A 19,656-nucleotide genomic window follows, 5' to 3' on the forward strand; every position below is an offset into this window, starting at 1 on the left:
GTCTAATATTATTTTCCCTTTGTGTAATTTTCTCTTCAATGTTACTAAATTGTAGTCAGCATATTCTTAGCCAGTAACGCACACAGAATGTTGGACGAACTCCTGCATTTCCTCCAGCATTGTTACCATCAAGAAGTAGACAGAGGAGCCTAGAGGCACACACTCAGCAATTCATGGACAGCTTCTTTCCCTCTGCCATCGGATTTCTAAATGGAGATCAAACCCATGAACACTACCTCACTACTTCTTTTATTTTCTGATTTAACTATTTAATATACATACTTACTTGTAATTCAGTCTTTTTCTATATTTATCATGTATTGAATTCAGTAAAGTTAATAAATTTTACCACAAATGCCAGTGATATTAAACTTGATTCTGATTTTATGTATGTTAGTCTGGATTACCAGCATCTGCAGAATCACTTGTGTTTATATTCTTAGGCAGTGCAAAATGTAAACCATATAAACTATAACTGAAAGTAAAGTACCGTGTAATGAAAAGTTTCTACTGTTCGCATCCGGTCCATTTGTCTTAAGTCCATGTGCTCAGATTGTCAACACTTCTCCCCACGGGAACAATTATTTTATTTCCTCTTTTGTGGCTTTGAACACTTCTATTAAATTGCTACTAAGCATTCCCTGCTCCGAGGAGAGCAGCTGTAACTTCCCCAGACTCTCTGTATAACCGGTGTTCCGCAGCCCTGGTATTGATCTCTCTGTAGGCTTGTTACTCTCCCTAAAAACAAAACACTATGATTCCCAGTATTGCTCTCCATGTAGGACTCAATTTTATGAAAATCAGGGGAACTTCTTTTAATTTTTTTACTCTATTATTAAAGCAAAGTACTTTAATGAGATAGTTAATTGTACTGTCTCTTTCAAAGGTTCATTTGCTTGCAAATCCCCCTCCTTAAAATTATACTGTCTGGCCACCAACATGCCTCACAATGCAATTTTCAGCATTTCATTTCCTCTGCCTGCCTACTTCAGTGATCTGTATGTCCCATTGAAACCTATTACTTGTTAACTAGGCCTTCCACTTCTGGACCACGTACAAGTTCTAAAACAAAGCCTCAACAATCCAACTGCAAACCATCAATATATCAAAAAAAAACAGTAATTCAATTTTTATCCCTTAGGAATTCTTTTGTTTACTTATGCAGAGAGTGGTGTGTGAGTGGAATGGGGCTGCTGGCGACAGTGGTGGAGGCAGATATGATAGGGTCTTTTAAAAGACTCCTGGATAGGTACATGGAGCTTAGAAAAGTAGAGGGCTATGGGTAAGTCTAGGTCATTTCTAAAGTAAGTACACGGTTGGCACAGCATTGTGGGCTGAAGGGCCTGTGGTGTTTCTATGTTTCCCTTTCTCTCTTCTACCTTCAGGGAGTGGATAGTGGAGCTTGAACACCTTGGTAACCAGATCCAAGAGCAGCTTCTTCCCCACTGCAATCACACTTCTGATAGGACACACTTTCATATTCCTTTGCCAGTGATGCTGCCACGTTCTTGGTTATTGAATTGGAAATGGAATTGAAATTGGAATTGGTTTATTTTTGTTAAATGTACCAAGGTACAGTGAAAAGCTTGTCATGCGTACTGTTCATACAGATCAAATCACTACACAGTGCATTGCGGTAGAACAAGGTAAAACAATAACAATGCAGAATGAGGTGTAACAGCTACAGAGAGATTGCAGTGCAGGTAAAAAATAAGGTGCAACATGCAAGTTTGAAACGTTAGGAGACCAATTTATTGTATTAGGGAATTATTTATCATTCCAGGGTAGAAGCTGTTTTTCAGCCTGGTGCTATGTGCTTTTGGGCTTTTTTTGCCTGATGGAAGAAGGAGAAGAGGGAACGTGCAGGACGGGCAGTGTCTTTGATGATTTTAGCTCCTTTACTGAGGAAGCATAAAATATAGACAGTCCTTGGAAGGGTAGCTGGTTTTCATGATGTGCTGACCTGTGTTCCTCTATTCACATGCAGAGCAGTTGCTAAACCAATGCTACCTCTTTTAGTTATTCTGTTATTGGCACTTTAGAATAGCTTTTACACTACTTCAGACTGCACAACTATCTTTGCACCATTCTGCTGTTTTGAGCTTGTTGCTGTAATTATAGCAGTAATTTATCACTACCATGTTGATTATTTACTCTATGAGCAACACACAAGCAAGCAATTTCATTGCACCCTGGTTACTATGACAATAAACTAATCTAAATCTAGTCAAAAGACAGTAAATCATAAACACTAGAGATTCTCCTGTGGTGAACTACATATACCTGTCTGGACACGCTCCCTGCTGACTGCTCCTGTGGCTCCTCCCACAGACCCCTGTATAAAGGTGATTGAGGCCTGAGCCTGGCCTTTCAGTCTCCAGGATGTAGTATGGTGGTCAACCACTGCTTGTTCCTTCTTCCAGTCAATAAAAGCCGATATCTCGCCTTTACGTCTCAGAGTGAGTTATTGATGGTGCACCATCTCCAATGCTGGAAATCCACTGTAACAGACACAAGATGCTGGAAGAACTCATCATGTCAGGCAGCATCTATGAATAGAAGTGTTTATTCCTCTCCATAGATGCAACCTGACCTGTTGAGTTCCTCCATGATTTTGCGTGTGCTACCAAAGACAGCAAGGCTGGAAAACCTTTCTGGAGCTTAACATTCGAGCAACCATTTTGTGAAAAATCATATACTGTTGAATTGTACGAGGTGATATTGAGGAAACCGAGGATAATGGTCTTGGGGTAGGGGACTGTTAGAAGCAGTATTGAATCCAACTAAAGAAATCATAATTGTCTGTTAGGGAGAAGCACCCAAGATACCATTGGGCCAACCTTCAGTAGCAGGTCTTCTTGGGACACAGAAAACAAGAGCTTAATGTAAAAGACACATACCCATGTAATTATTCTTCTCAGATGGGCCTAGTAAAGCAGACATCTCCCTTTGAAATATTGCCCAACTGGGCCTTAAACCCTGCGTCCTCTATGGCCCATCTGCAAAGCTGAATCCCCTATGAACTTGTTAAACACAATAAGGACCCAGAGCATTTTGTGGAGCTCACAAAAAAAAAACACAGAAAGTTCAGTCCCACTATTCTTACAGGTCAAACAATTTCTCTATCATAAATCTCTGTATAACAGTAACGTACCTCTCTTGACCCCATCATGTCACTTACCTGTCACTTAATTCAGTATCCACATGTCCTTTAACCCTTTGCTCATGGGATACCTGCCCACTAATTGCCTTTAGTTGCCATAGTCTTTTATATGTACAGTGCATACATCAAATCTACCCTTAATCTTCTTTGGTTCAAGAAGAACAACTCTAAATTCTCCAGTGTAATCTTGCAGCCAAAATCCCTTATTCCTATGGTCTTTCTCATTAAATGGAAGCATTTGCATTGATCACCAGATAGGTGATCTTTCCATTCTCTCCATTATCAGCCCTGCCCTCTCTTTTACTAATACAGTACTCTGGCCGAACCAAAGAGCTGATTATCAGCGACTGGAGGAAGAAGTCCAAGGACCATCATCCAGTCCTCAAGTGGGCGTCAGAGATCAAAAGGGCGAATAGCTTTAAAATACTTGGTGTTAACAATTCAGGTGATCTGTCCTAGAAATCACAGAGAGTTACAGCACAGAAACAGGGCCTTCAGCCCATCTAGTCCATGCCAAATCATTTAAGCTGCCTACTCCCATCAACCTGCACTAGCCCATACTTTCCATTGCTCAGGAGCTCTACCAGGTTCTCACTGCAATGTTACCATGTGAAAGCAAACTCTCAGAATGGGATGGGTACACTTTTTGTCTTAAAGAGTAACAACCACAGCTTTGAGGAAGTTCTTGATCTGAGTACTTATTCAATCAATTCAATTAAGTTGACAAACGTAAGACCAGAATTTCACAGCTCCTGGACTTGCTGCTGACGGACACACAGAATGTAATTACTCCAGCTCTCTATCTATCCAGTGCCACATGATGAAAATACTATTTGCAAAACTGACATCATATCCACATAAATACCTATTGTGTCACTGCTTGCCAGAAGGTTCATACACAACGCCATTGACACCTATCTTTATCACTAATGAACTCGAGAGTCAATGTATCCGAATGACGGCAATTTCTACTCCATCTGTTCTACTGACACTTAAGACTTCTAACACTTTACAATTAACTAACTCCACTATTTCCACACATTCAATGTTGTTTTCATTACCAATATCACACAGAAAATGCACTTAATGCAGAATATTCCGATAAGGAAGCATCGTGTTCTGCTGTGGATTTTTTTTTTCTCCGGCCTCAATTCTAATTGTATCTTGACAATGTTTCTCAATTGCATTTGCTCCGATGGGAAGGATTGTTCTCACATTCATCAGTGCGACTGAAGTAAGGTAATGTACTTTAAGCACCTGCAAAGTTCAGCAAATGTGTCCTTCCTCAAAAATAAACTGGAAGTAAAAACGGCATAAAGTACTTAAAGAGATTGACATGAGGCAACAGTGAAGAGATTGCTTTACAGCAAGTTTAAAAAAAAGCTTCTCCTTTCACAAAATGAAGTCAAGCAGCATCTATGGAGGGGACTAAACAATTGATGGTTCAAGCTGAGACCCTTCATCAGGATTTACTCCCCTCCATAGATGCTACCTGAGTTGTTGAGTTCCTCCAGCATTTTTTGTGTGATGCTCAAGATTTCATTTGCAGAATCCCTTGAGTTTAAGGATTTACTTTCACCACACTATGTTGTCACAATCTGCCCTGCAAGCATTTTTTATAATCACAGTGGAAAATATTGCTCCCTTTAATAATGTATTTTCTCATATTCATGTAGCTAATATATTGTGATGTAAACTTAAGAAATTGCATCGCAGTACAAGAAAACAGGATCAGGTACAAACTACTCTGTCCCTGGAGCATCTCCCACCCATGGCCTGGAACTCAATTTAATCATCCATTTTATTTCCTTCCCTCTGAATGTGTTGCCAAGGAAAAATAATTGGAGGCAGCCTTGATCATTTCAATTCAGCCAGGATATGAAGCTTTTCAGAAGGAAGAATTACTTTCCCCTCTTGATCTACTACTTCTGTGAAACAATGCCTCTTTAAGAAGCTTTGCCCGAAACATCAACTGGCTATTCCCCTCCATAGATGCTGCTTGACCTGCAGAGTTTCTCTAGCATTTTGTCTGTGCGTTGCTTCATGCTTCTCTGCTGGATGGTTCAAATCTGCTCTAAAATTCGGGATCTAGTTCCCTCTCCAGTGGAAATCTCTCTGTTGCATTTATCTTATCGATTTTATTTATCATTTCAGAAAACCTTGTTTAGTTCGGCCACTCAAAATTTTGAACTCGCGGGTCCATGAAAAAAGTTGTGTACCATGTCCTCATAACTTAATCCTTTAAATCTCAGTGTTAATCCACTGAATCAACATTGCACTCCTCTCAGTTTGTAAGTCCTTCTGAACATGCAGTGATCAAAACTGAACACACTACTTCGGTTGAGTTCCAATCAAAACCTTGCACTTAAAGCCTGAACGTCTGATCAATATTCTGGTGCCGCGCCAGTGCCATAGTATTTTCTTCCCTGTCAATATGTGCAGCAAAATTGTCAAATATCTAGTGATACCTTGTTACATTAAAAGTGCAGGTCATTCATCATCATCATTATGTGCCATGTTATTATGACGTAGGCGATTGTGGCCTCATGACTAAGATCGTTCGTGTCAAAGCATTTCCACAAGAAGTGGTTTCCCACTGCCTTCTTCTGTTATTAGTTATTAAATCACTTCAAATCATTACCTGCCTTAATTTCCACACAAGATTACTGCGGCACTTCAACCAGAAGTAGGAATTGCCTGGATCTCAAGTCTTTTTTTTAGAATTGAGAGATGTTATGACAGTCTGACCTATGTGCAGGAAGTGATTTGCAAAGCCTTTAGGAGAGACCGGGACAGCAATACTGTACATGCTACATTAACACGGCTGCAAAGGGGGAGAATCAAATGCAATTATATCGCATTTCCAGTTTACTGAGCTTTCCATGGCAATTAGTAAGGCAGAAGGCAGGAGTGTGATGCCTGAATGCAAATCACATAAAATGTTAACGTGATCTGCTGGACAGGCTGCATCAAATGAGGAATTTTAGATCTTTTGGATTGTTTTCTTTCTTTTCTTATGCCTCCAACAGGAAATAAGTCTAGTAAATGGAAAGACAAGGGCGTTGGGGCTGTAGTGATATTGCTGACACAATAAATGTGAGACAGGCTTGATGGCCTAGCTGGCCTTAAAATGTCTGCCATTTTCATTCCGGTCAAAAACAGCTGTTTGAGAGTAGAAGTAAAGCTAAAATCATGAAAATCTGAGTGCAACAGTTAGTATAAGTATTAGCCTAGTTGGCACAAAATGCAAGGAAAGATGAGTCAAAAGAAAAGTTGATAAACAAAATGCTGAAGGAACTCAGCAAGTTAGCCAGTATCTACAGAAGGTTTAATTGATGCTGTATGACTTGTTGAGTTTCCCTAGCATTTTGTGTACATTACTCCAGATTTAGCATCTGCAGAATCTCGTGTTTAAAAAAAGGTGATGATCCTGATGCAGGGACTTTGCTGCCAACCGGTCCTGGCTTCACCTGCATTTGAAAGCGTTGTTGCAGGAGCTGACAGTTAACATGTTCTCAGTTCCAAACCCTACCTACCTCGGCAGATGGTCCCATTGCCCACATAGCCAGGCTTGCAGGTACACAGATGGCCTCCCACAGTGTTAGTGCAAATTGCTGTCTCGTCACAGTTGTGGCGCCCACTTCCACATTCATCGTGCTCTGCAGGAGAGAAAGGATTCTGCTCAAATGCCATGACTGACAGCGTGGCTGGTCACATTAACAGGAGTCCAAGGGGAAGGATTGCATTGTGTGCTGCTGGTTTGCTGAAGCCTGGTGATCTGTAGCAGGCGATACACCACCAAATACAAAGTAGGTAAGTTTCGCGTTAGGCTCTATTTGTCAAGTGTACATCAAAACATACAATGAAATGTGTCATTGGACATCAAGTCAAGTTTATTGTCATTTAATTATATACAAGTATATAACCAAATAATGTTCATAGAAATGGGACAACGCTTCTCTGTGTCAGGGTGTAAAGCACAGTAGTACACATAACACAATAACTTATGAAAGCAAGGATAAACTCTACAAATGAATCACATATAAATAAAAAACTAAAGTGCATAAATTAAATATTTATAAAAGTATAAAGGTACAGAGCAGATTAAGCCAGTGACACTTCAAATGCGATGCAGCAGGGAGTTCAGAAGCCTAATGGCCTGAGGGAAGGAACTGTTTCCCATCCTGACTGTTCTTGTCTTTATGCTTAAGAGTCTCTTGCCTGATGATAGGAAGTCAAAGAGGATGCTGGATGAATGGGAGGGATTCTTAATAAAATTACATGGTGCTCCAGATAAGTGTCCGCGATGGATACTGGGGAGGTTCCTATGATCCTCTCGGCTGTTCTCATTGTCCTTTGTAGGGACTTCCGGTCCGATGCTCGGCTGCTCCCATACCGGGTGGAGATGCAATTTGTCAGCACGCTCTCAATGTAAAATGCAACAAGCGACACAGTCTGAGGATTGTGCTGGGAGCAGCCCGCAAGTGTCACCTGGTTTCTGACACCAACATAGCATGTCTGCAGCTCACAACTCCTAAGCGTATGTCTTTGGAATGTGGGAGGGGACTAGGGGACCTGGAAGAAACTCACATGGTAACAGGGAGAAAGGACAAACTCAGTGGGAATTAAACCCTATCCTGGGATCACTGGTGCTGTAAAGCAATTGTGTTAACAACGACACTACTGTCAAAACCATGATGGAATCCTCACTTTAAGTACAGCTCCAGTGACTGAAGGAGTTAAATAAAGCACCCTAAACTCCACCTTACATATTCACTCCTTCCATCACTGATGCACCAGCTTTCACGAATGAGCTTCAAATCACCAAAGCATCTTTGACTTGTCACTATACAAGGGCAAGAGAACTGAGCCTCTGCTAAAACAGCAGTTCCCAGCATACTATTCTGAACTGGAAACATGGTCCTCTTCTTTCACCATCCCTGATTTAAAATCCTTGTTTACACTTAATAATATATTTTATTATACTGTAAGTAAAGTTTATGTTGAGGAAAAACCTGTGTTTATCTAATTAATTGTATATTCTGTAGATTGTGTATATTGAACCAATGGCAAGATGTCAAATGCATGATAAGTGCAATGATAAAGATTTCCGAGAAGTGGCTTCCACTTCATATATTTCTCTGGTGAAGTGGATGATAAATGGTTGCCAGGGTAAACTTAAGGTCCTGGCTTTCTTTTCCCACCAACATTCGCTTGATATTTTACACATTTTTTTTTTGATAGAGCAGACACACTGTCTCAACAACATGACTGAGATCAGCTCCAGGATACAATAATTCAGAGGGTAGCTCTGATCTTAGATCATTGCTGTCAGAACCTTTTCCTAAGCAATTTCTTAGTGCAATCGAGCAAGAAATCTTAACTGGAAGGGCACAATTTCTGCAGTGTCTTATTTGTTTTTCTCTAACTTAATTAAGGCCTTCATTTACTGGAAACAAATTACAATGTTTCAATGAATCCTTACAATGAAATGTTGGGCCAATTTGGGAGATGTCTCTGCTTAACATTTTGCACAGTGCTCTACTGTTGATACAGATACTAATGATGTGTGTGCAAGTTACCTGATTTAACCCCCTTGTGACTTTTTGATGTCACAAATCATCAAATAAAAGCTGCACAAAATGTGGAAACTTCTGTTTCATGAAGCTAAGAACTTAATTACTTTATTCAGAAAATTAGGCAGCATCATCCATTTCAGGAGGCTTTTAATCCTGTGAAATTTTGTTTTTGGTTTCCACAGGAAGGAGGTACAGGACCCTCACCACCAGGTTCAGGAATAGTTATGAACCCTCAACATTAAGGCTCTTGCTCCAGAGGGGATATCTTCACTCAATGCTATGCACCCCACTGCTGATCTGATTTCAAGGGTTTTCAAGGCCTCTATGACTCATGTTCTTGATATTTATTGCTTGGTTATTTATTATTATAATTTTGTGCTTGTTTTGTATTTGCACACTTTGTTGTCTTTTGCAATTTGGTTGTTTGTCAGTTTTTGTTGTGTGCAGTTTTTCATTGATGCCACTGTGTCTCTTTGTATTTACTGTGAATGCCCACAAGAAAACGAATCTCAGGGTCGGATAATGTGACATATATGCACTTTGATAATAAATTAACTTTGACTTCCACCAGATGCCAGTTGTACAATTACACCTGCTGTAGAAGCTGATATACTTCAATAGTTCCACCAACTTTTGTGATCTCACAACTCAACAATAAAGATTAAAATTCCTCGTCATGTTCCCACTCCTTCAGGGTGCTGTAGTCAAATTAAGAGGAGAAATTTTTAAATATTCAAAGTTCGAAAGCTCTGAGTAAATTTATTATCCATGTATGTATATGTCGCCATACATTACCTTAGGTTTGTTTTCTTGTAAGCATTTACAGGAAGAAAAAATACAATGGAATTTATGAAGAGCTATAACAAGGACTGACAAACAACTATGTGCAAAAGAAGGTAAATAATGCACGCAATTAGTAAGTAAATAAATAAGTTATACTGAGTTGTAGAATTCTTGAAACTGGGTCTATAAGTTGTGGAGAACTTCAGTGTTGTGGTAAGTCAATGCTGGTATCTAAATTAATTCATTTCTTTGTGTGTGTGCATGTGAGTGCGTGTAAGTACCTACATGGGTGTATCCATGTGTAAGAGAGGAAGAGGGACTCTAGATGTTGAGGGGAGAGAATACAGTATTTGGTCACTGTACAGATGACACCGCTCTTTTTCACATCTTAGTATTTTTATTTTATTTTATTTACAGATAGAGCACCGGACAGGCTCTTCCACCCCAATAAACCACACTACACAGCAATCCACCTACTAACTGGTACATCTTTGGACTGTGGAAGGAAACCGGAGCACTGGAGGAAACCCACACAGTTAATAGGGAGTGCGTGGAAGCTCCTTAAAAAATGGTGCTGGAATTGAATTCTGAACGCCGGATCGGCCCAATCTGTAATAGTGTTAAGCTAACTGTTACGTTACCACGGTGCACAGAAATCAAAGGAAATTTTGTTCCAGTGAATTCAAAGTATAATTTATCTATATTTGAGCATAGAAAACTTGCATTCTCTATCAGAAATTCTGTTCTGATAAGTCCACTGAATAAATGTATAATTTCGCCAATGGAACCATTAGGACTTCCCATAGGTGATATTCTATCATTATTCTTGAAATCCTAAGTTTTATTTGATATACATACTAATAAAATTTAATACAGAAATTGTGAAGTTGAAAATGTAATACAGCACTTTATTATCTTCTTAGACCTGGATATAGTTTCATTTATGCCCAAAAAGAGCTTCTAGCCCAAGGCTCAATTGAGATGCATTTAATGGGAGGTTAAGTAAGTGCATGAGGGTGAAAGAATGAAGAATAAAGAATATCTTAATAAAATTGAGGTGGTTGCATGAAATATCTGCGGAAGTAAACTTAATGAGCCTCCTTATAAAATGTAAATGAAATAACACATCCTCGATACTTGCAATTACGGACTCAAGTATGTTATAATGTAGCGAGTTGGCTACTTATTTAGAAGTACATCCAGATGGCCAGATAGATAGCCACGAAATTGTTCAGAATATTCTCAAGACAAATGCCTATGGCCAGCCAAAACTCATTTATTTTTCACTTCATCTTATCAGATTTGAAAAATGTCCAGGAATGTTTTTGAAAACATAAACACAACTTGACTTTGAAAAATTAACTTTATTTAATTTTATTCAGTGAAACAGCATGGACTAGACCCTCACAGCCCTTTGAGTCACACTGCCCCAGCCATTCTACAACCCCAATTAACCCCAACCTAATCAAGGCATAGTTTATATTGATCAATTAACCTACTGGAGCACCCAGAGAAAACCCACACTTTCTGTGGAGACAGACTCCTTTGGAACAGCACCAGGACTGATCTCCAAACTCCAGAACGCCCCGAGCTGTAATACCGTGTGCTAACAGCTACGCTACTACAGCACCCAATTCGTTCCAAAGGTAAATTAGTTGGGCATACTGGGCCTTGTCATTTAGAGTCAGAGAGTCAAAGAAAAGTACAGCACAGAAACAGGCCCTTCAGCCCATCTAGTCCATATAGAACCATTTAAACTGTCTAGTCCCATCGACCTGCACCTAGAGCATAGCCCTCCATAACCTTGCCATCCATGTACCAAACCAAACTTCATTTAAACGTTGAAATCGAGCTCACATGCACCACTTGTGCTAGCAGATCACTCCACATTCTCACGGCCCTCTGAATCAGAATCAGAATCAGACTTTAATCGCCAAGTACCTGTGCACATACAAGGAATTTACTTCCGGCAGATGTTGTCTCTCTGCTCATAACAATAATAATGATAAATATAAATGAAAATATACATACAAGTAGTGCAATCCAAGTAATAGTTAGCTGACAGTTAACCGGCAGTTAACTGTTCAGCAAAGTGACCGCAGTAGGGAAAAAACTTCTCCAGTGCCTATTAATCTTAGTCTGGAGGGATCTGAAGCGCCTACCAGATGGAAGCAGTTCAAACAGTCCGTGCACAGTGAAGAAGTTTCCCCTCATGCTCCCCTTGAACTTTTGACTTCTAGTTGTAGTCCCACCCAACCTCAGCGGGAAAAGCCTGCTTGCATTTACCCTATCTATACCCCTTATAATTTTGTATACCTTCATCAATTCTCCTCTCAATCTTCTATGTTCCAAGGAACAAAGTCCTAACCCATTCAATCTTTCCTTATTACTCAGTTCTTCCAGTCCCAGCAACATCGTTGTAAATTTTTTCTGCAATCTTTCAACCTTATTTACGTATTTCCTGAAGGTAGGTGACCAAAGCTGCAGATAATACTCCAAATTAGGCCTCACCAATGATTTCTACAATTTCAACAAAACATCCCATCTCCTGCCCAATACTTTTGATTTATGAAGGTCAGAGTGCCTATCTACCTGTGTCGCTACTTTCAATGAACTATGGACCTGTATTCCCAGATGCTTTTGTTCTACCAGTCTCCTCAGTGCCCTACCGTTCACTGTGTAAGACCTACTGTAGTTGGTCCTGCTGAAGTGTAACACCTCACACTTGCCTGTATTAAAATCTATCTGCTATTTTTCAGCTCATTTTTCCAACTTGTCCAGATCCCACTGCAAGCTCTGATAATCTTACTCACTGTCCAATACACCCCAATCTTTGTGTGATCCACAGATTTGCTGATCCAGTTAAATGGCTTTATTCATTAGAGATTAGGGCATAAACATAACTAAGACCTCCACCATCAACGATAAATTGCCAAGGATGAGAAACTCAGCTGTTCTTGTCTCAGATATGACAGCTACATGAGCTGGTCTGATACAGAGTATCCAGTTGTGAATGACTCATTTCTGAAACTCCACCATCTACAAGGCACAATCAGGAGTGCGTTGGAACACCCTCCACCTGTCTAAATGCTTGCAGCTACAAGAAGTCTAGGACAAACTGATTCACTCTCCTTCAAGCACTTTAAACACTCACCTCTCCACAACTGACACACAGCGTTTTATCTGCAGTTACTTATCTACAGCCTCCACCTCCAAGGAACTCCAGCCGGTAAGAATTCCCCTTCTCGTCTCCCACTGTCATATTGCCAATATTCTCTCATCACTGGGCTGAGTGCCAGCAGGAATCACAAAAGTGAAAGCAAATCAACCTCAGGAAAGAAGAATGTCCCTTTAGACCAGAGATGAGGAGGAATTTCTTTAGCCAGAATGCCGTGAATCTGTGGAATTCATTGCCACAGACCCCCGTCGAGGACAAGTCATTGGGTATATTTAATGTGGAGTTTGATAGGCTCTTTATTAACAAGGGAGTCAAAGGTTACAGGGGAAAGACAAGAGAATGGGATTGAGAGCATTAATAAATCAGCCATGGTGGAATAGTACAACAGACATCAATGCCTAATTCTGCTCTCAAGTCTTATGGTCTTGTGATCTCATGATGGAATGGAGGAGCAGACTTGATAGGCCAAATGGCCTAATTTTGCTCCTGTGTCTTATGACCTTATGGTCTTATGAATCTTAGAACATCATGGGAGTACTCTCATCAGCAGGACTACAGAGGTTCAAGAAAGTAGGTAAGTAAGTTTCGAAAAGGCAATTCTGGATGAGTCATGAACGCTGTCTTTGCTAGCAATGTCCCGAAAAAACTGTCTAGACACAAAAGGAAGTCCTCCCTTCAAAGATTCCAGTGTATTGAAAAATATGTTTTAATACAAGAGTCTGTATATAGAAGTGAGAGTGATGAGTGATGAGGGGGGTGATAGGTAGGAACCGGATGAGGGAGCAAAGACGGATAGGTGGAACCAGCTTGGGGGTGGGGTGGGGAAGATGGGATTCAGCCCACAATTCAATCATGGCTGAGTGATTTTCCCTCTCAACCTCATTTTCCTGCCTTCTCCCCAAAATCTTTGACACCCTTACTGCTCAAAAACCTAACAATCTTTGCTTTAAATGTACCTAATGACTTGGCCTCCACAGCTGTGTGTGGCTGCTACTGTGACACTTCCCTACACTGTATTCCTTCTGCCTCTTCTTTGCCCATTTTCCTAATCTGTCCGAGTCCTACAAACTCTCTACTTCCCCAGCATTACCACAAATCTGGTCATAATGCCATCAATTCCATCATCCAGATCACTGTATAACATGTAAAGTTGCAGGGCAAACACTAACCCCTACAGAACAGTACTAGTCACTGACAGCCAACCAGAAATGGTCCCCTTGATTCTCATTCTTTTCCTTTTGCCAGTCAGCTAATCATCTGTTCATGATACCATAGGCTCTTGTCTTGTAAAGTAGCCTCATGTGCAACACTGCTCAAAGGTCTTGTGAACATCCAAGTCACCAACACCTACTGATCTTCCCTTGTCTGTCCTACCTGCTATTTCCTCAAATAATTCCAACAGATTTTTCAGGCAAGATTTTCCCTTCAGGAAACAATGCTGACTTTGACCTATTTAATCATGTCACTTCAAGAATCTCTAAAACTCATATTTAATAATGGACCCTAACATTTTATCAACCATTGGAGTCAGGCTAACAGGCCTATATATCCTGTCTTTTGCTTCTTTCCTTTCTTAAAGAGTAGAGTTATACATTAGGGAAAATATCCTTATCTGTTTCCATCTGTCACCTCAAGCAGTCTAAACAACCCCTCACTCCTTCTCACAGCTGGGTTCATCCTTCTATCATTCCCTCTCATCTTGGTTCACTAATCACCTACCTGCCTCTCTCTTACTCCTTTCTCTCACTTCTATGTACTGGTGATCTTTCCTCTTAACAGCCTCAGATATGATGCAGGGTCTTCAACTGAAACATTGACCATCTCTTTACCTCCATAGATGCTGCATATTTTCCTTGTGCGATCAATTGAGACTTTTCTCCACTTCTGAAAGTTTTGCTCAGTTCAGCTTGATAAACTCTAATCTAAGTAAGCCTGATAATTATTACTTAAAGTATCTATTTGAGGCTGCTCTGACTGTAACTTCCAGTAATTCTGTAGGAAGTAAAATTGTTCTACAAGAGAGTGATGAATAACAAATTTCACATCGCATGCCGGTGATAAAATACCTGATTCTGATGATCCAGAAAATCATACAATCTTACTTCAGTTATTAGTAGCCTGCAGAGTACCTGTCTGTGCATGCTGGTTGGAAGCCTGTGTGTGTGAAGGGGTGAGACGGTGTGAAAGGGGCATGTTCTGCTGTAGTTTCCTTGTTCTGTTCTGTTGTTGGGACTGTGTGAGTTGTTCCATGTTGTGTGCTCTGTTGGACGTTAAACATTGTGGGCATGCTATGTTGGTGCCGGAAGTGTGGCACAATTTATGGGCTGCCCCCAACACATCCCGGGGTGTGTCGGTTGTTAATGCAAATGACGCATTTCACTCTGTGTTTCAATATGCGTGTAGGCAGCACAGTTGTGTAGTGGTCAGCACAACGCTTTGTGACCCGAGTTCAATTCTTGCTGCTTTCTGCAAGGAGTTTGTATGTTCTCCCCGTGGCAGCTTGGGTTCCCACCGGGTGATCCTGTTTCTGCCCACAATCCAAAGACATACTGATTGGAAGGTTAATTGGTCATTGTAAATTGTCCCGTGATTAGGTTAGGGTTAAATCGGGGTTTGCTGAGCAGTGTGGGCCAGAGGACCGGAAGCGTCTGTTCACACAGTATCGCAATAAATAAATAAATCAACCTGAATCACATCTTTAGTAAGCACAATGCCAACTGGACCTACACTTCTATCAACTTTACACTAGCAATGTTAAAATTACATTTTTCAGAGGAAAAAATACTGCAATTTCTACCCCAAGTTGTTCGTACGCTTTTGTCTAAAAAAGCCCAGCAATTTCTTTTCTGATATACAAACACAATTACTGAGTTAATTTATCAATTGACACAAATGATCAGTTCATCAACACTTCAAAGCACACTGGTATAGTTTTACATCAGAAAATAAAAGGTTTTTGTACAAATGCTGAAAAATTGTACAAAAGCTACAACAATCCTTGGTCAAGAGTGACAAAGGACAAAATAACAAGGGGTTTCTAAATAAAAATCAAAGCTTAAATAGAATTTCAGAGAAACACTCCTGGCAGCACATTTCTGACATGTTGATTTCCCAGGCCACCTTTCATGTTGGGTCTGTCCAAGTAAGATTACTCAATCTTGTGCCAATTAGTGAATTATAGCTAGTCCCTCTTGCAGTTGTATTAAGACTGCAGAAACTTACTTCATTTGAGACTCATGCAAGCTGGAAAATTACAAATAAAACTTTCATCACTTCTGCCAGCTTACCATTGAAGGTCATTTTTTCGATGTGAGTCAGTTCTCTTCTAACCCAGTGTGCTGCCTAGTGCACTAACAAATGATTAAACATTGCCGCTAGCAAAATAATACATTGTGGACTCCATTTCAAGTCACAGGAACAAAGGAATCTTGGAAGAAATTTTTCGCAGGTATTGACAAAAATCTTGGTGGACAATCTAAAAGTACATGATACTAGTTATCAGAGGCATTTTACTTTGAGCTGAAGGATTTAGTAATCCGCATTAGGGACCAAACCTTCCCTGAATGGTTTAGCTTCCAAAAGGGGATAAGAGAAAACATAGCCAAGTGAATTTCAATGGGATCCTTGCGAGAGTAACTTAAAACTATAAAAGAAATGGCATCAGCAAATCAGATACACTGGTACTTTGTCTGATTAACTATCAATATTCAGAGATCAGTGTCAGATTACTCATATGCTGCCAAATGGTGTGGAACGCTGCACTCCAAATAATCTGCTGTGATGTAGGAAAGAGAAGTCAGTAAACCTCTAAGCAGTACACAAGGCAAAGTAAATAGAAAGCCCTGAAAACTGGTGCCAAATGCAGAACTCCTGGAGGAAACTCCACTTGAAACTCCAGTACAGTACTTAGAGTGAGACAAGACAATGTAATCCATATTGACACATTTTGCCAACACGTTAAGCTGTCTTAAACTCATATTCAGGTCTCTGCACAGTCAAAGGTAGGGGATTTTGCATGGAATTCATTGCCACAGATGACTGTGGAGGCCGAGCCATTGGACATATTTAAATCAGGGGTTGATTAGTAAGGGCTTTTAAGGGGAGAAAGCAGGAAAATTGGAGTTGAGAGGGAAAGTAATCAGCTTTGATGGAACGGTGGACACTGTGGATCAAACGGCCTAATTCTGCTCCTATGCCTTATGGTCTTCTTCCTGTTCAGTGCCTGGTTATGTCCTTATATCTTTGTTTATAATAGGGCTACAGATCTTCCCTCTGTTGCAACGATTACTTATCTATTTGTACATGATGCTCATTGCCGTTAGTAAGCCAGCAGCTCTGTGTTGTGGCTTAACTTGTTTCCCAGCTCTTTCTCAAGGTGCTGCTTCTGACACAGCCCACTTTTCCTGAGTTGAACAAAAGTAGGTACTCACAGACAAGTGATAAGGAAAGACTTGTTAACAGCTCTGGAGGTCTGTTTTGGGCCCAACATATTGAAGCACTTATGAAAAAGCCAACCAGCAGCTATATTTCTATAGGAGTTTGAGGAGATCTGGTATGTCAACAAAGACTCCAGCAAATATCTGCAGATTTACCATACAGACCATTCTAGCTGTTTGCATGACCGTCTGGTATGGAGGGGACAGGATCTGAAAAGGCTGCTGAGTGTAGAAACCTCAGCCAGCACCATCAGAGGCGCTAGACTCCCCCTCCCATCTTAAAAAGGCAATGGCACAAGAAGGTGGCATCCATTATTAAGAACCCCCACTACCTAGGACATGCCATCTTTTCATTACTATCATCAGAGAGGTGGTAGAGGAGCCAGAAGACAGACACTCAATGTTTTAGGAACAGATTCTTCACCCTCACCTTCAGATTTCTGAAGAAACAATTGTGTATTTCATACTTCAGTAATTTTGAGTAATATTGCAAATATATTGTTTATTGTGTTACTTAAATTTATATTTAAAAATACATTATGGATTATATGTAAAAGTCCATGAAAGGCATATGTCATCATACCACCACGTCATAAGTGCGTGCCTCGCTAAAAAGTAGAAACTAGAAGTGCACACATTATTCTCGGCTCTGTGTTTTTCAATCAATTAGTTTTATAGTTTGGAGTTACCAAACATAACACTGGCATCAAGGAAATTTTAAAATGAATCTGAGACAACTACCTACCCATTGAAGCACGGCAAGATGTAAAAGTTTTTTAAAAGGTGCAGCGTGCTTTCTTCACAAGAGAAGATGGTCGAGTTAAAGAAGTGGCAGAAAAATAACAAACTTTATGGGTTCATATGGGTATGAATGATAATAAGATATAGGAGCAGAAGCAGGCCATTTGGCCCATTGAGTCTGCTTCACCATTTGATCATGGCTGATCCATTTTATCTCTGAGCCTCAATATCCTGCCTGCCCCCACCTCTCCTTACCCCATGCATCCCTTCATCCCTTCATAAGTATGCATAAAGACTTGGCCTCCGCAGATGCCTGTGGCGACGAATTACCCAGGTTCACCACACTCCGACTAAAGAGATTCCTCCTCATCTCCATTCTAAAAGGACTCCCCTCTATTCTGAGGCTGTGTCCTCTGGTCTTAGATTTTCCCACCATAGGAAACATCCCCTCCACATCCACTCTATCAAGAGCTTTCACCATTCGATATGTCAGCAGAATACATTTCACTAACACTGGATCAGAAGCTCTCCAATTCCCTCTTTGCATATCACAATGCAGCACGTTCCACAGTAAGCAACACACCAGCTATACTGTCCCTGGGTTATCCCTTTTGTTCACACTTGGATCTGCTCAAACTCAATCTCAGAAGGTGTCTGCGGGGAAACAGCTAAGACAAGTTGAGGGCTCCTCAAACAAGGAGGTTTGATGTTTCACTCCTGGACAAGCAGTCCTGGCGAAGGACTACAGAGGTGATCAAAGTGGGTATATAGAAAGATTAAGGGCAAAACTGGACCACCCTCCTGCACAGTGGAGATTGCATCTGGAGGTGACACATCAATCAGTTCAGGAGAGTAGAATCAGTTGTTAGAGGAGAAAAGCACCCAGAGCTGTCAATATCACTTCCTGCAGTCCCATTATCAATGCCCACAATCACCATGGAGGAGGCCCCAGAATCTGAGATTGTTTCATGCCACAAGTCCAACCTGCCAAACAGAGTAACCTCCCCCCCCCCACCCCCGTCAGGAATGATGTTATCCCACAAGAGTGAGAAACCCTCCACAGAGATTAAATCTTTAGATCTGAATGAGACAGTTTAAAATTTACTATGCTGTGGATGTCTATCTAGAATAGTAGTTATATTACATAGTATACTGTAAATATATTACTTGATTAAGCATTGTTTGTTTAAATAATTCATTGTGGATTATATGTAGAATTCCATGAATGGCTTACATCATTACACCACCACGTCATAAATGCACACTTGCTAAAAAGTAAAAACTAGATGCATACATACTATTCCAAGCTCCGCATTTTTCTTTCGATTAGTTTTATGTTTTGGAGTTACAAGACATGTCAGCAATGAACCCATGAACATTACTTCACTATCCTTGTTCTCTTTTTGCACTACTGACTTATTTTCATATACGTTTCTTATTGTAATTTATAGTATATTTTACGTATTCTACGGTACTGCCGCTGCAAAACAAACTTTGTCACTGATAATAAACCTGATTCTGATTCTTGCTGGTGTGATTCCCTGCAGCGTAACATTCAGACAAATTTTGTTGTCTTAATCTGCTCAAGTCAATATGTGGGAATTTACATATTAAGGATAATCTCTCTGCAAAGGCAAGATGTTGTCTTCACAAGAGCTGCTGTATGTGCTGTCATTTCTATTAATGTAGCTTCTACGTGCAATCTATTTCTGATGCACTTTTTCCTGAGTGTGAAGAGAAAACTGTCATTGAGACAAATGGTACAGAGATCTACTC

The 19,656-nt window shown here is 40.4% G+C and overlaps 1 protein-coding gene across 1 annotated transcript in view; it reads right to left on the reverse strand.

The window, feature by feature from the left end:
• The window catches only part of LOC132397564 (protein kinase C-binding protein NELL1-like), a 943,441-nt gene that overhangs the window by 365,192 nt on the left and 558,593 nt on the right, over positions 1-19,656 (reverse strand). The window contains exon 14 of the mRNA XM_059976383.1: positions 6,700-6,822. Within this exon, the coding sequence (XP_059832366.1) occupies positions 6,700-6,822 (123 nt within the window). The remainder of the gene's footprint in view (positions 1-6,699; positions 6,823-19,656) is intronic.

Source organism: Hypanus sabinus, chromosome 7, assembly GCF_030144855.1.
Source record: "Hypanus sabinus isolate sHypSab1 chromosome 7, sHypSab1.hap1, whole genome shotgun sequence".
In the NCBI taxonomy this organism is placed as follows: Eukaryota; Metazoa; Chordata; class Chondrichthyes; order Myliobatiformes; family Dasyatidae; genus Hypanus; species Hypanus sabinus.